The sequence below is a fragment of the Parasteatoda tepidariorum genome, chromosome 6 (assembly GCF_982258835.1).
Source record: "Parasteatoda tepidariorum strain Cologne lab strain chromosome 6, Ptep-v5.0, whole genome shotgun sequence".
Taxonomy (NCBI): Eukaryota; Metazoa; Arthropoda; class Arachnida; order Araneae; family Theridiidae; genus Parasteatoda; species Parasteatoda tepidariorum.
In genome coordinates this window covers 12,666,461-12,688,903 of record NC_141760.1, presented here as the reverse complement: position 1 = coordinate 12,688,903, position 22,443 = coordinate 12,666,461, and the positions used below count along the sequence as shown (strand labels likewise).

The following is a 22,443-nucleotide window of genomic DNA, read 5'->3' as shown; positions in this document are numbered from 1 at the left end:
TTCAAAAGAAAAAAAGCTATTTGAAAGTAGCTCTATTCAGTTATATTAAGAGTTAAATGATAATGATTACTGAATTTCAGAGTTTAATATAATAAACTAAAATCTAGTATTTATATTTATCATTACATTACTTAATTCTTTATTTTATATAAATATTTGATATACTGCACTGCACTCTTTATATTTAACATAAACAAAATAATATATACTTACAAACAATGAATTAAAAAGTTTGTTACAGTTACATTTTTCAGTTTCAACCCTGCTTAACAAACACTAAAAATAAGAATTTCACATTATATAATTTAACATAAGCGGAATGATATTGCATTAAGTTTTTAGAAATCAATGATGAGTCAACCCTAGTCATGTTCAGCCATTTATCAGATGCAGAACAAAAAGTTGTTTCAATTAAATGTTGACAGTACTATTAGATCCATAGAAGACAATAAAAGAATTTTAATTTGTACATCTATAGATAGATGTCAAGTTACATTCTACCATTCATCAATCCAGAACAGTCTAAGATGAACGGCAACTTTACGCTCATTAAAGAAGCACCTCATACAATATTGTTTCCGCAATGGTGAAAACTTCACTTAACCAATTCAAGACATTTTAAACTTGAAACCAAGGTATCTAACACTCTTTTTGAAATAATCTTGATCAATATAACTTCCAAACGAGAAACCACATGAACACTTCACATTACTACCATTTCCGTAGCTTCAAGTAATTTTTACATCCTATGGGATATTTGTAATATTTTTCACTACATCACTTCAGAATCTAGATGTTACTCCAAGGTCACCATATCATACATAGTATTTCATAAAGTACAATATCTAGAACTTCAAATACCTGTTATATGACTTGGTATATTTTTAGAGGTTTTTACTACATTTTTCTGAATATAGATGTCACTTTAAGGTTCTCCTTACATAAAAAGTTTAATGTACTAGATAAAGTACAATTTGCAAAACTTCAAATACCTGTCAATGCATATTTTTAACATATTTTTGACATTTTTTTAGGTTTTTAACTACATCATTTCAGAATCTAGATATCACTTCAAAATTGCCATATCATTAACAGTTTCCATGTTAATAAAGGGCAATTATACTAAAAATAAGCAATGTGGTTATAATATGATATGGAAGTATACATGCATGTAAATGTTGCATACATCTGTCTTGATGAACAGGCCAGCTAGATGTAATGAAGTAATTAAATTTCTTAACTTCATGTTTTCTTCAACATACATATGAATCTATTTCAATTTATTATGATAATGAGAATCACAGAAAATGCATACAACCGTTTTAGATGCTATCACATACAAATTTCAACTTAATCTCCAACTGGAAAGAATAAAAATATGATTTCAATTTTGTGTAAAGTAGAACAGAATTTGTTAAATCTAAATCGTTATTTATTTATCAAATAACATTCTGATGCTCCATTTTCAATAATAAAAAACAACAAGTAAAAAAAAAACAAATCCTTTAAAAAATATATCTTGAACATACAAAATATGTTAGTCAATAAAAAATTATAAATATTAAAATTTATTAGAAATGGGAAGAAAAAAATCCTATGCATCATGAAAATTTAGTCACATTTTTCAAGGGTTATTTAATCAGTTAATAATTAAATTTATGTAACAAATTATGATTCATTAAGGTGATAATTTAGGAAGGCCTTATTCCCACCGACGAATTCAAAAAGTGGGGAGAGGGAGAGGAAATATTTTAAATTTATTTCATTTGATTTTTACACATAAATTGATTTGATTTTTCATTTAATTTCTGATTTTTTCAACAAATAAAAATAAATATGAAATTTGAAATACAAACAAGCATTAAAATGTATTTAAGGAAAAGAATCTTTATGTAAAAATATGCTTCATTATAATATAACAAGGAATAAAATGAATTATAAATATTATTTGATTTAAAATAGAGATTATGCATACCAATTATTCTTTAAATGTTTCCATGCAATCAATATATTTCACCCCTTCCATCATAGTTTGAAGGACAAATGTTCATTTCTTGAGCTAACATAACCTGCAAACATTTCAATTATTAGAAATTGTCTTCAAATTTATGGACACAAGGATTGACAAAATAGATATCCAGTAAGAATAGGACTTTAAACAAACCATCTTAATTCTAGGTTAACTTGTAATTAGCACCCTCAGTAAGTAAGATAATGTTCAGCTTAATATATATGTTTACCAAACCAGTTTCCTTTATATTACTATAAACAGAAACAGTGTACAATGGACACAAAAAAGTCAATACTTAGACTAATTTTTGATTCGACAAATGGATTTGCATGTACAATGACTCAATCTAAAAGGTTTGAGAAGTTATCCTAAAAAATGCTAATTAATTAGTGTAAAAGATTTTGCAAGTTACAAAATCTGACCCCCCCCCTATTTTTGTGAATAAACCCTTTTTTTAAAGACAGATTCAAATTTTTGGCCAGCAAAATATGGCTAGCCAAAATCTGAAAATAGGGTTCAAATAGTTTAGGCAGAGATGCGGTTGAAAGTTAAAGACTCTTTTATGTTGATTTCACTTTTTGCATACTTTGATATATCTCAATAGAATTTTAAATGACAAAATGTTATCAATAGTTATTAAATCATTTAATATAAGTAAGAAATGTTAAAAATTAACTTTGAATGAAATTAACTACTTTTGGACAAAAGAATTTTATCACTGCGTGAAATAATTTATGACTCTCTAAAGAAATTCTCAAAATATTGCAAAATTTCGATTCGACCACTCTTTTGTCTAAATAATTAGGACCATATTTTTTAGACAAAGGCTACCTTCATATTTTGAGGGTCAAGAATCTGTTCAAGAATTTAGTGTGTGAAAATCCAATCATAAAAATATAAGATATTCATTTTTTTTTCTTCTTGCTTACTGTACAGTAGGGCTGGTTAAAATACTTTTATAAATTTATTTATTTTTACTCATAATGCAGTAGAGAAAAACTGTATATGATAGGAAAAGGAAAAGATTTAACCTACCCGCTTTTAAACAAAATCTTTCTAATACTTACATTTCAGTTTTCAGGTAAAGTAAGTTTTTTCGAAGCTGCACTTAGCGCTTTGTACTCATAAAGTCAATAGCAAATAAGTTTTATTAATTGTATATACATATAATTGCATGAATGCTAACTTAATACCTAAAATTCACCGGGTAAATCCCTCCACCCTTTTTCTATAGGCTTAAATACATTTTATGAAAAACAGTGTCATGTTATTCACAGTTACACTAAAAACAAAATTCATTCACGTCTTTAAAAAAAAAAGGTATAATAGTGAATTTAAATTTTTCATTAAAATTAAATTGATAATTGGAATTAATTTCATTAGTCAATTTAAATTTTTAATTAGTATTGATTAAGCAATAAATTAATGGTTAAAGTACAGGCTTTTGAAATGTATGCATCAATATATTTTTGTAGAAAACAAATGCTGTTACAGTCAAAAGTTATTTAAATATTGTTGATTAATTTTGTAACCACATTGAATCCTTTTAATGAGAGAATTATGAATGATGAGTAATTTTTTTAAATTTTATTTGCAACATAGAAAAAAAAAATATTTTATGACCAATTGTAGCAATTGACAGTTATACTCAGGGTTTGTGATTTTTTTGAAAAAATATTAGGGTAATTTCTTTTTAAGATAACCTCACGCTTTAGAAATATACATTTTCCACCAATAAAATATAATGTAGATTTTAATTCCATGCTTTTTCAATCAAAAGGTAGAATTTTAATTAACATTATTTGTAATTTTTTGTGAAAAAAATTCATGTTTATTAATTACTTTCTGCAGCTATGCAAGTCTATATTAAGACAGCATTAAATGTTTACTTTAATCTGTGCTTTCAATCTCAAGAATCAAAAGATTTTCAAAAATGTAATTTCAAATGGGTTAACTAAACATTAACCTGTGTTTGTTAACTAAAATTAAATAATGCAGCAATTTATTTAAAATAAATTTTAAAACTAAGAAAAGAAAATAATAAAAGTATCAATAATTTAAAACACTGTTATTTAACTTTTTAAATCAATATATACCTACAAAAAAAAAATCAGTTGATTTAAATCAAAGCTTTTTTTAAAAAAAAATCATTTTATTTAAATCGTGATTTAAATCAAGCTGATTTAAATCAACAAATCCTGAGTTATACTATACTAATTCAAAACAATTAGCTTTACAAATAACATTTTAATAGAATTGAGATGTTTTTTAAAAAAAAATTCCATTAACTTACATCATCAATAAAAACATTTAAACAAAATTAAATATATTTACATCATCAAGAAATATATAGTTGATTTTTAAAAAAAAAATCAATAAACTTACATCATCGATAAACATGCTGACCATTTTATAGTAGCCTTTACACTGCCACGTTTCATTATGAGTGCCATACTCAAAAGGATACAATCTTTTGATTGGACTACCAGATTCCTTTTGGAAGAAAAAAATGAAACATAGAAATTCAGTTAATTTAATTAGTTAAATAAGCGTAAAACATATTCAAAATAAAAATAATTATAATACATTGGTATTTTGAGTTTTGTTAAAGTAAGATTTTAAAAACTGTTTTCATACAGTACTGTAGTACATACAGTGAAATCTTTCCGACCACTTGCGAGACAACAATTTGATGGTCTACTTAGACAATTGGTCAACCTATAAAGGGGAAATATAACTAGTTTTGACAATTAGGTAATTGATCACTAAGATCAATTTATACAGGTGATCAACTTATAAATGTGGTCAAGCAACAGGTTTTGATGTATTTCCCAATTTTTATTGTGATTTAAAATTGAAAAAATTAACTCATAAGCCAGAAAGTTTTTTAAATATCTTAAATTCGTTGTTAATGTCATTATAGTAAAACATATAAAACACAAATGTTAAATACACAGGCGATTCTTAAAAGTATTTGTTGTTATATTCAAAATAAAATCCACAGCGAAATTTTTACAACTATAACAAAAAGTACAGTCAAACTTGGATAATTTGAACGTCTTTAATTCAAATTCGTGTATAATTCGAAGCTTTTCTACTTCCCTAGACACATGTATATTCAGTTAATGCTAAAAAATCTTGGTTATTTCGAAATCCAACTTCTTTAATTCGAAGTTTTTATTCGAAGTTCCTTTCAAAAATGACAAAATCTAGTTCAAATGCAGTTATTTTTGAAAAGTATTCTGGTTATTTTCAGCTATTATGGAAATTTTTTTAGGGATGACAAGGGGGAGGGAGAAAGGACGACGGGAAGGGTATTTCGAATCACGTGATAGTATGCATACATGTCATTGGTCGGAGCAGAGGAGAAAAAAATTGTCACCGGCTAGGCGAGTTTTCATGATCTTGAAAAAAGTTATGTCTGCGTGAGTTGTCCTTCAAAGGTCATCGGGCAGTTGATTGACAGGTGTTCCTCCAATAGTGGTGCGTTTATTTTTTTCATGAGATCACCTTGCATCCGACTCCGGGAAACTGGTGTATAATCACGGCATTAAACACTAGGACTGCAGATATGCCAACTTGCTCCGGACAGCAAATATATATTTTAAAGTGGTAGTTTATCAATTGTGGTTCTTGGTTTAATAAATTCAATTTAGTAGATTTTTATCCATCACTATTTCTAAATAATTCGTAGGCTTATATAATTCACCACTTTATAGTATTTATGGCATGCTATACCTTTCAAAAAGCAAGCGAAAATAGTTAAATATTTTCAAAATTTACTTTGTAATTATTTACCGTTTTTTTTAATTTTTTTGTCGTGTCCGGAGCAGTTGGCATCTCTGGGACTGTAGTCGACATTACTTGAGTTTTCTACATTGTGATTTTAGTTTTGTAGTGATAGTTCAGTACCAGCATGTCATTTAGTAAGCCCCGTGTACCGTATAAAACCTTATCTTTTGATGAAAAAATTGCTGTAATTCGAGAAGTAGAAAAGGGTGTAAAAAAAAATGCATCATCACAAAAGAGTTTGGAATAGCGCCTAACACTCTTTCGACTTTTTTAAAAAATAAAGAAAGAATTTTGAAATCTAATGGAAATCGCAAGCGAGCTAGAGAGCCTGATTATCCTGACGTGGACGAGTGTGTTGCAAAGTGGTTTAAACAAGCACGGGACAAGAACATCCCTCTCAGTGGAACTCTTGTACGCGCAAAAGCTGAAGAATTTGCCATCAGTTTAGGTAACAGCAGCTTCTAGGCAAGCTCCGGATGGTTAGACGGGTTTAAAGAAAGAAATGCAATTTCTTTCAAGTCTGTGTGTGGGGAAAGCTCAAGTGTGAACCAAGGTGCAGCAAATGAGTGGGGAAAAAAAGTTGCCGAAATTATTGAGTATACACAAGACAGAGAAATTTTTAATGTTGATGAGACAGGACTTTTTTTCAAATGTACACCTGCAAAGACTCTTACTTTTAAAGGTGAAAAATGTAGTGGTGGAAAACATAGTAAAGATAGAATCACCTTACTTGTAGGATCAAACATGGATGGCACAGAGAAATTACCATTACTAATGATAGGAAAATCACGAAGTCCAAGGTGTTTCAAAAATGTCAAATCAAAGCCTATAAAATACCTTTCTAACACAAAAGCATGGATGACGGCACATATTTTTGAAGAATGGCTACTTGATCTAAATCGCACATACCAAAGAAAAAACAGAAAAATCATCCTGTTTATTGATAACTGCACTGCTCATAAATCGATACCCACTATGGAAAATATCACGGTTGTTTTTTCCCCGCCAAACATGACATCAGTGGTGCAACCAATGGATCAAGGCATCATTAAAAATCTGAAGCATTTCTACAGATGTCTAGTCGTTCAACACCTCCTTACTGAATCTTCCCAAAAGCTTCCCATTACTCTCCTCGATGCTTCAAGAATGTGTTTAAATGCATGGTCCAAAGTCAGCCAAAAAACAATAGCAAATTGTTTTCGGAAGGCAGGATTCATCAGGAACACAGTCCCGAGCGAACTTTTCAATGAAGAAAATTTACCTCTCCCAGTTGCATGGGAAGACAACATTCCGTTCAATGATTACGTCAGTATGGATGAAAATATAGACATTTGTGGAGAATTATAGGATAAAGATATTCTATATGAAGTTCTAAACAATAAGAATATTACAACAGAAGACGAAGAAGATATTGAAGATGATGTAGAAGAACAGAGGCCAATTCCAACTTCAAATGAGGCAGTCGTTCATTTATCAGAATATCGACGCTATGCAGAAGGACAATCTGACGTAAGTGAAGCTGTGCTTAGAGCTATAAATATTCTTCAAGATTTTGTTAGAAAAAATCAAGCAAGCTCTTTAAAGCAATCTGATATAGCTAAATATTTTAAAAAATTGTAACGTTTTAATTTAAAATTAATAAACAATCTTTGTTTCGCAATTTCTGTTACGAGTAATTATTTTAAGACATAAAAATAACATTGTTTGGATAATTCGAAGTTTCGCAGAGGCCCCTTGCCCTTCGAATTATCCAAGTTCGACTGTACTATAATACACAATGTAAAGAATTTTGCTGTTTTTTTTTTAATGAACATTGGTCAACTCAGTTTAGTGAACATTCAGAATTTATTTATTATTTTTAAAAAAAAAATTGCTTTGATTATTAAGAAATTTTATACGTTTTGAACACATCAATACACATTTTTATCATTAAGAAAGCAATGTTTGAATGCTCTGTTTTACTATATCTAAAATAAAATTTTAAACAAGTTCTTTTCTAGTGCTGACAAAATTTTGACAAGCCTCAGTTTTTGATGGTTGTTATCTTCAATAACACATTCCATGTTATGTTTAAGGTTAAAAATTAAATTGCTAATTTTTGGGAGAAAATTAAATTACGACTTTTTAGATGCAAATTAGAATGTCATAAAAAATGTACTTTAAATGCAGTATGTATTTAGTCAATTTTGTATATAAATTATCCAATGCTATAATTTGGATATTTAATACAGTTTTTAAATTTCATGCAGTTTTGTTAAAATTTTAAAAGTTTGCAAAAAAAAAAATTTCAATTTCAATCATTGAGAAACTAAAATAACAATTGTACTATGAAAAGTCAACAAATCTATTTAAAAATTCCTCAAAAAGCTGCGAGCACTAAAAAAAATAATAAACAATGAAATATGAACAGAAAATTTGCTTCATCTACCCGAAATGATAATTTTTATTCTACTGCAATTATTGTTAACTATATATATATATATATCAAATTGAAAATGCAGAGAAAACTTCCTAGATTTTCCTCGTTTTTTTCTTTTTGTCTTTATTTATTGTGGTATATATAAATATATATATAGCACAATATATATATTACGATAAAGACGAAAAGACAGAAAAACAAAGAAAATTAATATATTTTATTTACTGCGCATAAGCTGTATGTATATACAGCTTATGCGCAGATGAAGTAATATTTTAATTTCATCATTAAAAATTTTACATGCATTATAAGATGGTGACTGTCATCCTAGTTTTCTGAGAATCTTTGATGGTTTTAACTAGTTTTTAATGTTTATCATGCCAAAACTAGTATTTGATGCTAAAAAAAAAAAAAAGTTAATCATTTTTGCAGGTCAGAATGTCTAGTTTAAGAAACTTAAAATTAACCAACATAAACCCCAAAAAAACTCTTTTTAAGATAAAAATGATACCAGATACTAATTTAAAATTCATTGTATGCATATAGATATATCATAAATAGAATGTTCTTGAAATTGCTATGTATGTTGCAGAACAATCAAAGTTCCTGCAGAATAATTTATATTCAAATTGATTAAGTCATTTTATACCCTCTTAATACTTTTTGTTTCATTACAAAGGAATTTATACAGAAACTTGATAGTTAACTAATTAAGATTATTTATTCGGTTTTTAAAATTAAAACACAAAACTATATGTCATTAAAAAAATTCTAATTATTTTGCTTGTAAGAGTTGTTAATTTATTTCTTACAATGCCTACATAATATTATACACATATATATACACACATTAAGAATGAAGCAAAGAGAACTTATCCTCAAACAAAAAATAAAATTCATGCCATTATAAATTCAGAAACAAAATTTATTATAAAAAATGCAGAAAATTTTAGACGCACAAACTTCAAATGATGTTCAATTTATACGCTTTTTCATCAGTTTAAAGTATTTTGCAATAGTTTACAGAAAAATGAAAAAAAGTCTTTTAAATTTAACTTACAAGCAACAATGCCCTCATCATTGATGGAGGAATAATAACATCAGCTTGCCCAGAAATGAATAGTGAAGGTCTTTTAATTCGCCTTATTTTCTTTATAGATAAAAACTGGAAATGAAAACAAATACACATAAATTGCAATTCAAAACACATTCAATAAATATATGAAAAAATTATTTAGATGAAACTCAAGATTAGCATATAACTACAGACAATATATTAATTGATTCTATTTATTCTACATTAGAAAATAAAATTAGTTTGAAACCAACATTACGTAAAACACAAAGAATTATTAATTTAATAGTCATTATTTGGAAAAAGTGAAAACAATATGCTTGCAAGTATATAGAGACAAGTCAGTACTGACTAAAAATAGTAACATTTCAATACTAAACTAATTGAGAAAACATACTTGGTTTTTAAAAGCACATGTCGGCAACCACCTCAAAATTCTTAAATTAAACATTTCTCTTGCAATGTCTGGAATACTTGTGAATGTATTTTCCACAATTAAAACTAGTACATGCTTTGCATATTCTGGATGACTAACTAAGTCTATTGCAACAGCTCCACCCAAAGATCTTCCAAACACAATAATTTTACTCTTATCTATGAAAGGTTGTTGAAGTAAATATTTCAATCCAGCCTGCGCATCAAGATACAAACCTGAAAAATAAACGAAAATGAAACTTCTTCAAACTGTATAAGAATTTTATATTTGCAGTTTTTAAAAGCATATAACTTAGTTTAAAAAAAAATTGAGCAGTTCTAATATTTTTTTTAAAAATATAAGTCTTAAGATCATTACACTAATTTTAATTTTTAGTAATTTTCACTAGATTGAAATTCTTTAAATTAATTAAAAACCAGGTGTTACAGAGTAACACAATATAGTGCCGCCATAGCAGCCATTTTTTTTAATTTAAAAAAAAAAATACAATTTCTAAAAATTGGAGTGAATGATAATGACAACGCCAAAAAAATTCAGAAAACCCGAGTTTTTGTAAACCTTGTTCCTGTATAATTATTTTTTAATTCAACAGTTTTTGATCTTAAGAAATGTTATCACTTTCAATTTTTACAGCCACAATTTATGTAAGAATATGAATATATAATAATATAGTTTTCAAATAGGTATCCTTCAACTTTTTATTCAATAGTTAAAATTATTATACCTTCTTCACTTGGTGAGCCGTTACTATGACCATAACCACGATATTCAAGCAACAGAACATTGTATCCACAGAATTTATGTAATCCTTGGGCATTAGGAAGCCTGAAAGAAATGATTCTTATTAAATAAAAATTTTTCAAATTTGAAAGAAAAAAAAAGTGTTTTTTTAAAAAGAGTTTCGGAGAAACTCCATGGTAACTGATGTTACATTTTGAAAGGTTTTCCTATTTTTAAACTCTTTTTTATTGAGGAATATGAAACAATTTTTTAAAAAAATTACATGGGATGCCTTTCAATAGTCTGATATATTATACACATAAGGAAAGTTCCAGGTTAGGTCTTGACTCACCTTGGAATATTGTGCCAAATATGATGATGATTCAACAATTTTCGAATAACATGCACAATTTTTGCTTCTAATTTTGTAATTTGCCAACTTCACTGAGTTGTGTAGTATGATCTATGACAGCTCAGTGGTTAAAGGAACTGAACCATTACTGTGAAGGACAAGGGTTTAAAACTCTCTAGCTGCTTGAAGCTTTAATAACATGTAAAATTTTTGCTTCTAACTTTGTAATTTGCCAGCTTCACTGAGTTGTGTAGTATGATCTATGACAGCTCAGTGGTTAAAGGAACTGAGCCATTATTGTGAAAGACTAAGTTTTAAAACTCTTTGGCTGCTTGAAGCCTTGTGTACAAGCCTATTTGGGAAGTTAACAGACACCTGATTTTCGGGATGCAGAAAATCCTCAGTGGCCATGTCGTATGATTATGCGCAATGCAAAAGATCCCTGGAGTGCCTTATTGGCTCTCGGCATTTCCGGCAAAATTAAATTCCTAGTGCACTTTAGCATCCAAATAAGAGTCTCGGTGCTGCCATCTAGTGTGGCAGAAAATAAAAAAAAATAAAAAATTTGGGAAGTTAAAGTTGCTTATATGCTATGCTGACCAACATGCCACTGTCATGCTGTTGTAATAGCTCTCAAGTTGCCTTAATCCTCATCAGGGTTGGAAAGATTTTGCCACAGGTGGAAAAAACCATGGTAAATACCGGTAAAAACCGTCCTGGCAAAAACAGGTTTTTGCCCAGCAAATTGGCAAAAAGTGGCAAAAACCTATATTTTCCAAGATGAGAGGACAAAAAATCATTTCTGATACAAAATTATTCCTAAAATTGAAATATATACTATAAATATAAATAATTACAAAAAAATTAACAAAATTATTATTCCATAATTAAATGATAATGTAATAATATATCATTTTAGTAGTTTAAAACATTATTGATTGGAAAATTTGTGATAATTCTTTTTTTTCCAGTGAAATGAACTTATTTTAAATTAATATAACTATAATTTAAAACATAAAATATCTATCAATATGTGTAGTTAATTATTGTACAAATAATAATTTTTTATAATAAATAATAATAATATGCAAATAATAATATTTATTTATTTGTAAAAAAACATTTATTTTAGGATTCTAAAATGAAAAGAGATCACAAACTTTCAATCTTTTAAAAATTATTACCATTATATTAATTATTAATATGTTGAAAATAATTTTTTCATGTAATGTATCAAAATTATTATTCCTTATGATTGATTTAAATTTGTTTCAAGTATTTTGTAATAATATTTAATCAGCAATTTAGATAATTTGGTTTTTGCCGGTTTTTACCAGTTTTTGCCGGTTTTTACCAGGTTTTTGCCACTGTCCTGGCAAAAACCCCTTTTTGCCGGCAAAAACTCCAACCCTGATCCTCATAACCCTCTCTGCCTAAGATGGGCTGTTTTTACTATGTCATACATTGTTTTTTTAGAGTAGAGTTCATCAACTTAAATTTTAAATATGATGACTACAGTTAAATATGATGACTTCTATGACTACAGTTGGAATTCATAATCAGTATAAGTTATTAAAATGATTTGGAGGATTTTTTTTAGAGGGAAGGAAATTCTTGTGATTATTCTTATTTTTTCTCTGGGTCTGCTTGAATTGTAAATAGGTATATTATTCTATATTATCTTTTTTCTACCTTTGATGAACAGCTTTAAAATTAACAACTTAAATATACAACTTTATTCTAATCTAATTACATCAGAAATTGTCTGCAAAATGATGCATATATTTTTTCTCAAACTTGAGTTAAAACTTTTTTTTAAAAGGTTGATATAATTTGGGCATACTGCCCAATTACCACTCTTTTTTAAAGTACCTCTACATATACATGTTAAGTATAAGGCTTTTAACCTTATTTTAATGTTATGTTAAAAACTTGTTCATTCAGAAGTATCTATAATGGTCATTGCCGGCATGCCCAAATTGAATTCTCGTTCATGCCCAAAAATGGCGTTCACTTCAAAGATTCATTAATCAAATATATGATCCAGTACTAAAACTAAAATTGCTTATAGATAATTAAGCTGCTTATTCTTTCTAGTCAGGAATGATTTAGTTAACACATTTAAAAACAAACCTATGGCCAATATTTCCAGCATTGCCATGAAGATAGAGTACAGTGGGTACGTTGGAAACAATAGACGGCGCCTGCTTGATTAAAAAGCCGTGTATCTTGACTCCATCAGCAGTTGTGATGAAGACACTTTCAAAAGGCAACTGGAAAAGTGAGGGCTGAGGAACATACAAACGGGCCTGAGGAGGTTGATTAGGGTGATACAAAAAATAGTCACCCACTTGAAAAAGGAAACCTGTAAAAATATTAAAATATCAGAAGCTTATAAAAGACAACAACTAAAGCAGAGGATGCCAAGAAGGTATGAATGATTTAAATCAAATTAAAACTCAAAATGCAAATCAAAATTTTATTATCAATCTACTCTTATATAAAATGAAAAACTTTTCGCAAACACAAAACCCTAATTAAAAACTTATCTGCTAGCAATTTATTCAATCTTGTAATGAATTTCTTGTTTCAACCCTTTCACCACCTAATTTTGACAAAATTTGTTTGAAAATAGCTTGCAAAAATATTTTAAGATAACTATAACTGATTATTGTACATATTAGAATATATTTTTTTAAATTTAGCAGTTTCACGAATATATAAATATAAAGCAAGTGATTAATTTATTTTGTTTTTCTTTACGCTTAACTTTCTTTGTATACTGTACTGAAAACCGAAATTTTTGTCAAAAATTAAAACTTCAGGAACTTGCAACACTATTCCAAATTTGTTTTGTTTTGAAATGAAACTTTTTTCAAGCGATGATTTTTCACAATTAATTTAGTTTCCTCTACCAATTTATCACCTCTGTGCTGTTCTTCATCGTTTGATTTTAAGAATAAACACTCTTTTATTTAACAACTGATTCGCTTGCGTGATACGATAGTTCGTACACATAGCCTCGAATGGCAAAATACACCACACATACATAAATGTTTGACCACAAATATTTCAATGGAAACATTTAATAACTATTTTTAAAAGGATCTCTTTTTAGTTTTTCTACACTTAAATAATTTTGCCAATTTTACTCTACTCATTTTAGAATATATATAATTGTACAAAAATAAAAAAAACATTGAAACCGAATTGCTTCCAAAAATTTTATCACTGAAAAAATATTGTAGTCAAATTACAATTGCCAAGGCATCAAAATGTTTGTGTTTGTAAAAATTAAAATAAGCAATTATTTGTCTGAGGGTTAATAGGAATTAATTTTTTACTTAGATTCATTCCATGATATTTTTTTTAAAAAGTTTCTCCCCAATAACTGCCTGGTTATCATCACATTTTGATAATTTTTAGTTTAAACATTGATACAGAAATCCTCCCACTTTATGAAAAAAATTATCAGTTAAAAAAAAAAAATATTAAGATAATATGTAACAGATATGAAGATGATCTGAAAAGTAACAGCAGAAATATTATGTTTACAACATAATGAAACAGTTTTTTTTAAAGTGTTTAAAAAGATTTTAATTTTTTCAAAAAAATAATGAATTGTACTTCCATTTCTCTAATGCATGTAAATTCTGTGATTTTTTTTAAATTTGTAAAAAGTTAAGAAACAAAGAATTTACTTGAACCTGGACACCGTTGGCAACTTTATGGGGAAGTTTTCGTTTCGTGATCTGCGGCAGAATAATCGCCAAGTCTTGGCAACGGCTTGCGAGGAACTAAAGTAAACATCGCAGAAAGGGAAAAACTCAAAAGGTATAACTCGTAGCCACCCCGGGAAAACATCTACAAGTTTTTTATTTTTTTAAATTTGCAAGTTTAAAATCTATTTGTCACCTCGGCATTGTAGTTGGCACGACAAATCACAATACGGAAATTCCCGCCTCTATCACCTGCGAAAGGGAAAAGTACAAATGCACCTTATAAATTTAATAGTAGTCTTCAATAAACAAAAGAAACTGGGATGTCTGTAGCAATCATTAAAGTTTTGGTAAGAGTGTAGATTAGGGTGCTCCATAGATTGGGTTCTGAAACTTGGAGGTTTTACTGTATATAAAATCATCGATTTTCTTAGCATTTTAACCACGGTTTAATATTAATAGAAGGTCTCATTTTCAGTAATCTTCCTCGATTTTTGCATACTGAAATAACAAGGGCGGCACCCTTTTGCAAATTTTTTATCGAAGTTTAATTAATTTTAAAATACAATCACACGCTTCAGAACTAGTGTAAATGAACTAAACTATAAAGAGATGCACATTAAAGGTAAATCAATGCTAATAAGATAACAAAGTTAATTACAGGAAACAAAACGTACCAGTGAGTGCAAATACAAATAAAATGAAGGCGGTAATGCTACCATAATACCAGTAAATGACAAATATCACAAAGACAGCAGCACTGCACATCATCCAGCATTTTTTTAAAAAGAATAATACTAAGTTACTAATAAATTTGATTTCTCTAAATCCAGTTAATTTATCATTAGTCTGTTCTGTTGTTATATCAATAGACGTGGCTTTAGTTACATGAGATGGCGGGTCTAATTTTTCATATTTAGCTGCAAGAACATTTTTATTATGAACAGCATTTTCCATAAAAGATTTAATTTTTGCCATAATTAATAAATTATCTATAATTTCATTTGATCATGCTATTAATGTCTCTCCGAAGTAAACATTGAGAAACCAAAACAAACTTAAGCTGTTGCAGTTACAGATAAATATTATATGGATGATGTTTTCAATATAAATGTAAACAGTTCTACTCAGTGACCTGCTCTACTTCCGGTTTGAAAGTATACAGCTGCTTACTGCAGCTTATTCTGCGAGGCGATATTTTCAAATGGATAGTTTTGTTTTTAATGAAAGGAATAAATTACATAATTTCTAAGCTCAAATCTGCAGCATTTCATACGATACTAATGATATTAAGAAATTTTGGTGAGTTTGAAGTGAAAATGTGTTTTAGTTATTTATAGATGCATTGTTAAAAAGCATGATGCTCGATTTTGAACTTGCTTTCTTGGGTACCGATTTGATCTTTTTTTTTACTTGTTTACTACTGTTCTTGTTACAAGCACCGTCATAGATTAAAGTGGCTTCATACCGAACACAACAGCGATGCGAAATACGATTTCGCTTCTTTGCTGCAGTGTGCCTGTTGCAGAGTTGGCCAAAAATGTAATCGATTACATTTTTTGATTACAGTAATCAATTACTTGTAATCATGATTACAATTTTTAAAAATTTTAATTACAGCTGTAATCATGATTACAATATTGATTACAGTAATCAATTACTTGTAATCGTGATTACAAAGTTTGATTACAGCTGTAATCATGATTACATAGTCGATTACAGTAATCAATTACTTGTAATCATGATTACAATTTTGATTACAGTAATCAATTACTTGTAATCGATTACAAGTAATTGATTACTGTACAATTACTTGTACAATTACTTGGAATCATGATCATGATTCCAAGTAATTGCGATTACAAGTAATCACAACAAAAACTGTTACAAGTAATTATGATTACAAGTAATCAAAATATATGATTACAAGTAATTTGATTACAAGTAATTTGATTACATGCAATTTGATTACATGTAATTATGATTACATGTAATCTAATTACACGATTACAAGACTATTGTATTCTTATAAATGATTATATTTTACAGTAGATAGTAGAATGTATTTTATAATGATACATTTTGCACGTATTAACATGTACTGCATTTTGTACGTATTTGTATACTTACAAATGAATCTAACTGAAATGTATGTACATATGATTTTAACTAGTGCATATGTTCAGACATTTTAGTATCACACACATGTACATACACTTATATTGTAGGTATAAAATATATGTACGTATGTATATAGATAATAATTACGTATGTATGTGCAAACAATGTAGGCATGTACATTTATACACAATGAATATATGCATTTTATGCAAATATTTGTGTATGTAAAATGTATATCTATGTTCATGTACGCATGTATATACAAGTACTTGTGTTTGTACGAACATACATACATTGTCTGTACAATGTATGTCCCATGCATGTATGTGCAATTTATTTATGAACAGTACAATATATGTATGCATGTACAATATAGGTATATCTGTAGGATGTACAATATATGTATGTATACATGTACATGATATGCATGTCCAGTGTATTTATGTACATGTACATATGTTCATGCTCAATGTAAGTATCCAAATATGCATAATACATTTGTAAACTATTGTACGTACATTGAGCGTATTTATATTTCACATCTATTCATACATGCATTCGACATGCATAACGTACGTACATACACACATTTGAGATGCATATATTGTACAGATGTATATACATATAGCGTACAGATGTATATACATATAGCGTACAGATGTATATTCATATAATGTACATATGATGAAATGAACATATAATGTTCATATAATGTACATATGTGTGTACATATACAGTGCGTATGAACATAAATATATTGGGCATAATTCTTTCGTACAAATTTTACATGTGTACATGCATGCTATCCCTATCTATGCATATGGTGCAATGTATATATGTCCAATGAATGTATCCACACATGTACAATACACGTATGTTCCATGTATGCATATCCATATGTACTATATATGCACGTACAATACATGAATGTATGTACATACATTGTACATGCGTACATACATTACACGTATACATATGTACATTACATTTATGTCTAAATATGTGTACAATGCAATAAATAAAATGCATGTAAGTCAACTTTTAGTGACTCAAGCAAGTTAAATGACAAAATCAAACGATATTTAAATTTAGTTTTCAGCTTTAATTGTTCTATATCATTTTGAAATTCTCTGAATAAAAAATTATTTTCAGGTATTTTCATGAAATGTTTGACAATACAGATTTATTTTTTTTTATAACATAATGCATGATTCATAGAAATTTTTTAAATGGTAAGAAAAACGGTAAATTTTATGTGTGGAATTAATATTTAGAAATTCCAAATAAAATTATTGTTTGCTTTCTAAAAAATATGAGGTCGAGTTTCATATACCTTAGAATAAATTTTAAAACAAATTTTAATAACTTTACTCATATAAATTTTTTTAATGTATGCACAATGTATGTGTATATTGTAATTACATATATTTAAATGTACGCACGTATTTGTACATTACTTGTAATTATGTACATGTATACGTTGTATGCACATACATACATTGTGCATATAACTATTTTTTTGTACATCCATGCATTACATGCGCATAAGTATTAACAAAGTATGTAGTTATACAAGTACATACGTAAGTTGTACATAAGTACATACTTTGCGTGCACATATATCGATGCACATATAAGTATGCATGTATACATGTACGCATTTTATTTACGCTACTATGTGCATATATTGTACCTTTAAATAACATTCTTACATATTGTACTTAAAAACGTACAATTTTATATACAAACGTACATTGTATATACGTGCTATTATCGTAAATTTATACAATATATGCACTTAAGTACATAAAAGCATGCAAACGCATAAACATTATTTTCATATACGTTCATACATACATTATCTATGTATACAAAGATACAAAACATTGCCTTTTTGTACAAACTAACATACATGCGTACATGTATCATAAATGCATAATTATATGTACTAAGCATATGCGCATTGCATTAAGTATATTACAATATAATTATGAATATTGTACGTACAAACAACATTTGTGCATACATTGTATGTATAGGAATCGCAAATTGTACGTTCATGCGTGCGTACATTCTATGTACATAAAAATATGTAAACACATGAATACTTACATAAAAAATTTGACTATAGTATACAATCGTAATAACTTGTTATCGTATAGTTTGATTACAAGTAATCACAATTACATGTAATCAAATTACATGTAATCATGATTACATGTAATCATATATTTTGATTACTTGTAATCATAATTACTTGTAATCGTTTTTGTTGTGATTACTTGTAATCGCAATTACTTGTAATCATAATTACAAGTAATTGATTACTGTAATCAAAATTGTAATCATGATTACAGCTGTAATCAAAATTTTTTGAAAGTTGTAGTCACGATTACAAGTAATTGATTACTTGTAATCGTGATTACAAGTAATTGATTACTGTAATCAAAATTGTAATCATGATTACAGCTGTAATCAAAATTTTTTGAAAGTTGTAATCATGATTGCAAGTAATTATTACTTGTAATCGTGATTACAAGTAATTGATTACATAGCTGTAATTATCTGTAATCAATTACAGTTGTAATCGATTACTGTAATCAACGGCCAACTCTGGCCTGTTGCAAGTACCTATTGGCCTGCAATGTGACAACAAACCTGTTTCCTGTCTAGCATAAGAGCAGGCACACTTTTCTTCTGTATCTAGTTTTTGTTTCATAGCTCATTTTATTGTTTTTCTTATTTACATTATTAATTTTTTTATTTATGTTATTATTTTTTATATTTATATTAGCAGCTTGTAATTTATATTATTATTTGATTGTATTATACGATCCCTCAAAGTTTGTCAAAAAAAAAAAAAAAAAAAAACTTTACGTCACATTTTTACAAAATATTGTATCAATAATTTCTACAAAATTATTTATTTATCTATTTTTTAGTTCTGTTTTATAGTATTTCCACACATTTCTATTAATTTTGTAGTCTTTTTATAGAAAGAAAATGCATATTTTTCTGCATAATTTTTTTCCTTATGTAAGATGTATCTTTATTTTATTTAAAAAATTTAATGAATGGAATATAAAATAATTCAAATAAAAAAGTTAGAAAAATGCTGAACTGAAATTATTTTACTCTATCAACACTTTTACTTTATCAACACTTACAAATCTTGCTAAGAATAGTATTTGTTTTTTAAAAATATTGTTGTGTTTAATATTCAGAGTATTACTGACATACTAAATTTGCAACTTTGCATTTTATGTACAAGTGTTAAAAAGAATTTTATTTTCATATACAAATAACTCAATATAGTTTTTTCTTACATTTGCAAGTTTATATGAATTTATGTGATTAATATTTCACAGTGCAGAATTTCCGAGTGTTACACAACCTTTACTCTGAATTTTAAAATGGGTACTTTTAATTATTTTGTGAACCTTTAATCTATGACCATTAGATACTACTTTATGAGAAGTATAGAATCGTGAGGTTTTCTTTTATCATTTATGCCATACTTTTTCTTGTCGAAAATCGTAAAAAAAAAAAAGAAATAAAAAGGGATATACGTTTTAAATATGCGATGCCTCTTTCCTGTTGAATGGCACTGTCCAGATAAAGCTGGGACATAGTCTGACATGACCACTAGTAGCAATATTCCATAACACCCCAAGTCTAAATTCCTAGAAATCGGTTACAGTATCTCACCTACCAACAATAGGCACATGATGACAACATAGCCTATGGCATAACAGAAAAACAAAATCCAAACACGAAAAATTCCAAACATATTCCTAATTTTCTTTGTTTTTTTAAACTCCCGAAAGTTTCTCAGTGTAGGAAGGTCATAGTATTAATTTGTTGCTATAAAAAACATTTCAGAGGAAAAAAAAGAATTTTTTTCATCATTTCCATAAATGCCCAGTTTCATCCGATCAGAATTTTTGTAAACTTCCATATAATAACGAATTTATACTAAAAAATATATAAATATTTTTTACATTAATTTTTATTTAATTTTTTAATGTTAAAAAATAAAATCTGAAGATCTGATAAAAATTAAGCTGAAGGTCTGATTTATCCTACAAATAAAACTTTAATCAGTTCTGTTTATGAAGCTGCTTGAAAAGAAAGAAAGAAACATTGAAGACCCGGGTTTGTCTACCATTCGCGTATTTCTAAAATTTCTCTATATTCAAATTTCTTTGTTAAGAATAAAATTTAAAAAAAAATTTTTAATTGATAATTTTTATGTACAGAATTTATCTAAGACTTGCCAAAACTTTTTCTTCAAAATTTTAGTTTTCGTAATAATTTCTCATTTATGGTCACTTAATAAACCAGTAGCACTGAAATGAAAATACTTTTTTACAATTATAATTATCTTCAGTTTCAAGAAAATTAAAAAATTTTATCTTTTTTTCTCAAGCGTTTGCTTTTCATTTCTTAATGAAGCATAATAGTTTCTCAAAAAATTTTTCTAATAAAACAAACTCTAATTTCTAAGAATAACTGCTTTTAAATTATGGTAGATAAAAAATAAAATTTGTTCTTCATGAAAAAAATGTCATGCAGTAGACTGATCGTTAAGACACGGTTCCCAGCAGATCACCGAAGTCAAGCATCACTGGCTGCGGTCAGTGTGTGGGTGGGTGACCACTTGGATAAGTCTGCGTTGGGACCGAGGGTGTGCGGTATTGGTCCTCGTAAAACTGTTCTACCGTAAAGTGCTCGACTTCGAGTGCAGGTCGTCGGGCTACTGAAGCGGGGATGTCATCCCCTCAGCAGAGGATCAAAATTGTGATGGCGTGTCTTCGGATCATCCTCAGGGATGTTTCCCGGACAGTCGCCAATAGCCCAATGTGCAACTCTAGTGCGACGTAAATGAACTACAACAACAAAATCATAAAAAAATATATAATTAATATAAAAAACAGCTTTCAGCATTACTTCATACCTTTTCCTTATTTCACGGAACATTTTATTTTTTAATGATATCAAGAATAATGCATTAATGTTTTATTCTTGGATTAATAAAATCAATTTAAAGTTATCTTAATTAGTATAATTAATTTAAATAGCTTGATATTTTTTTGAAAGTCTAAATTATCAAGTTAAAATTGCTTTCAGGCTCATGATCTGTTAGAGTTTATAAATCGAATAAATATCAAGTATAAATTACGCGTAAATGTAAGCACAAATCCCAATAATAAAACATCAGAGAATTATTTCCTCCGCCCCCCCTTCAAAATTCAAGTTATTATCATTATTATTATTTTTTTTTAACACTGGACAATAAAATGTTAGTTCTGTCCAAAAAGTATCGTTGCTAAAATACAATAATTGTGTGGTTTCATTGGAATACTTTAGCTTCACTCGTAACTAAATTATAATATTGGCTTTGTTTTGCATCACCTCTCGTTTGAGCAGTTTTTGTAAATTTGTCAAACATTGTTGTAATTAATTATTTTGTAAATATAATTAATTTAGTACCCTCTTCTATTCGTCTGCTATCGCCTTTTCATGGAACAGTAACAGACTAGTGGTTCACCGATCGTTCTTCGTCCATACCCATACATTGTATAGTGAAAATCGCTCATGTAGACGCCTTCTATCACCCCTTAAATTTTTCTCCATCAGTCTTAAAACACCATGTATTCAGCAAAAGTCCGTTATGACGACTATTCACTATAACCAATAGAATTGCCGATGTCGTTATAAACAAATGCCCATATTTAATAATAGAACACAGCAATGAAAAAAAAAAACTAAAGGATGAAATAGACACATTTACACAT

General features: G+C 28.1%; 1 protein-coding gene across 1 annotated transcript; it reads right to left on the bottom strand.

Annotated features, from left to right (window-relative positions):
* Positions 1–765: 765 nt before the first annotated feature.
* Bem46 (abhydrolase domain containing 13-like protein Bem46) lies at positions 766–15,618 on the bottom strand. Its single transcript, XM_087165430.1, has 8 exons — positions 15,202–15,618; positions 12,939–13,170; positions 10,458–10,558; positions 9,695–9,948; positions 9,283–9,387; positions 4,397–4,504; positions 1,976–2,069; positions 766–1,361 (listed from the first exon to the last, which is right to left on the bottom strand). Exons 1-7 carry the CDS (start codon positions 15,500–15,502, stop codon positions 2,004–2,006), a joined length of 1,167 nt encoding a protein of 388 aa, XP_087021556.1. The 5' UTR covers positions 15,503–15,618; the 3' UTR covers positions 766–1,361; positions 1,976–2,003.
* Between the last annotated feature and the right edge of the window lie 6,825 nt (positions 15,619–22,443).

What these genes read in the sequence shown, in the direction of transcription:
- Bem46 (XM_087165430.1), bottom strand. Translation starts at nt 15,502, where the DNA reads ATGGCAAAAATTAAATCTTTTATGGAAAATGCTGTTCATAATAAAAAT. An exon ending in TGATGAGGGCATTGTTGCTT is followed by an intron (nt 4,505 to 9,282) that starts GTAAGTTAAATT and finishes TTCTTCCAAAAG; the next exon opens with GAATCTGGTAGTCCAATCAA. An exon ending in TCAGCATGTTTATCGATGAT is followed by an intron (nt 2,070 to 4,396) that starts GTAAGTTTATTG and finishes AAATGTTTGCAG; the next exon opens with GTTATGTTAGCTCAAGAAAT.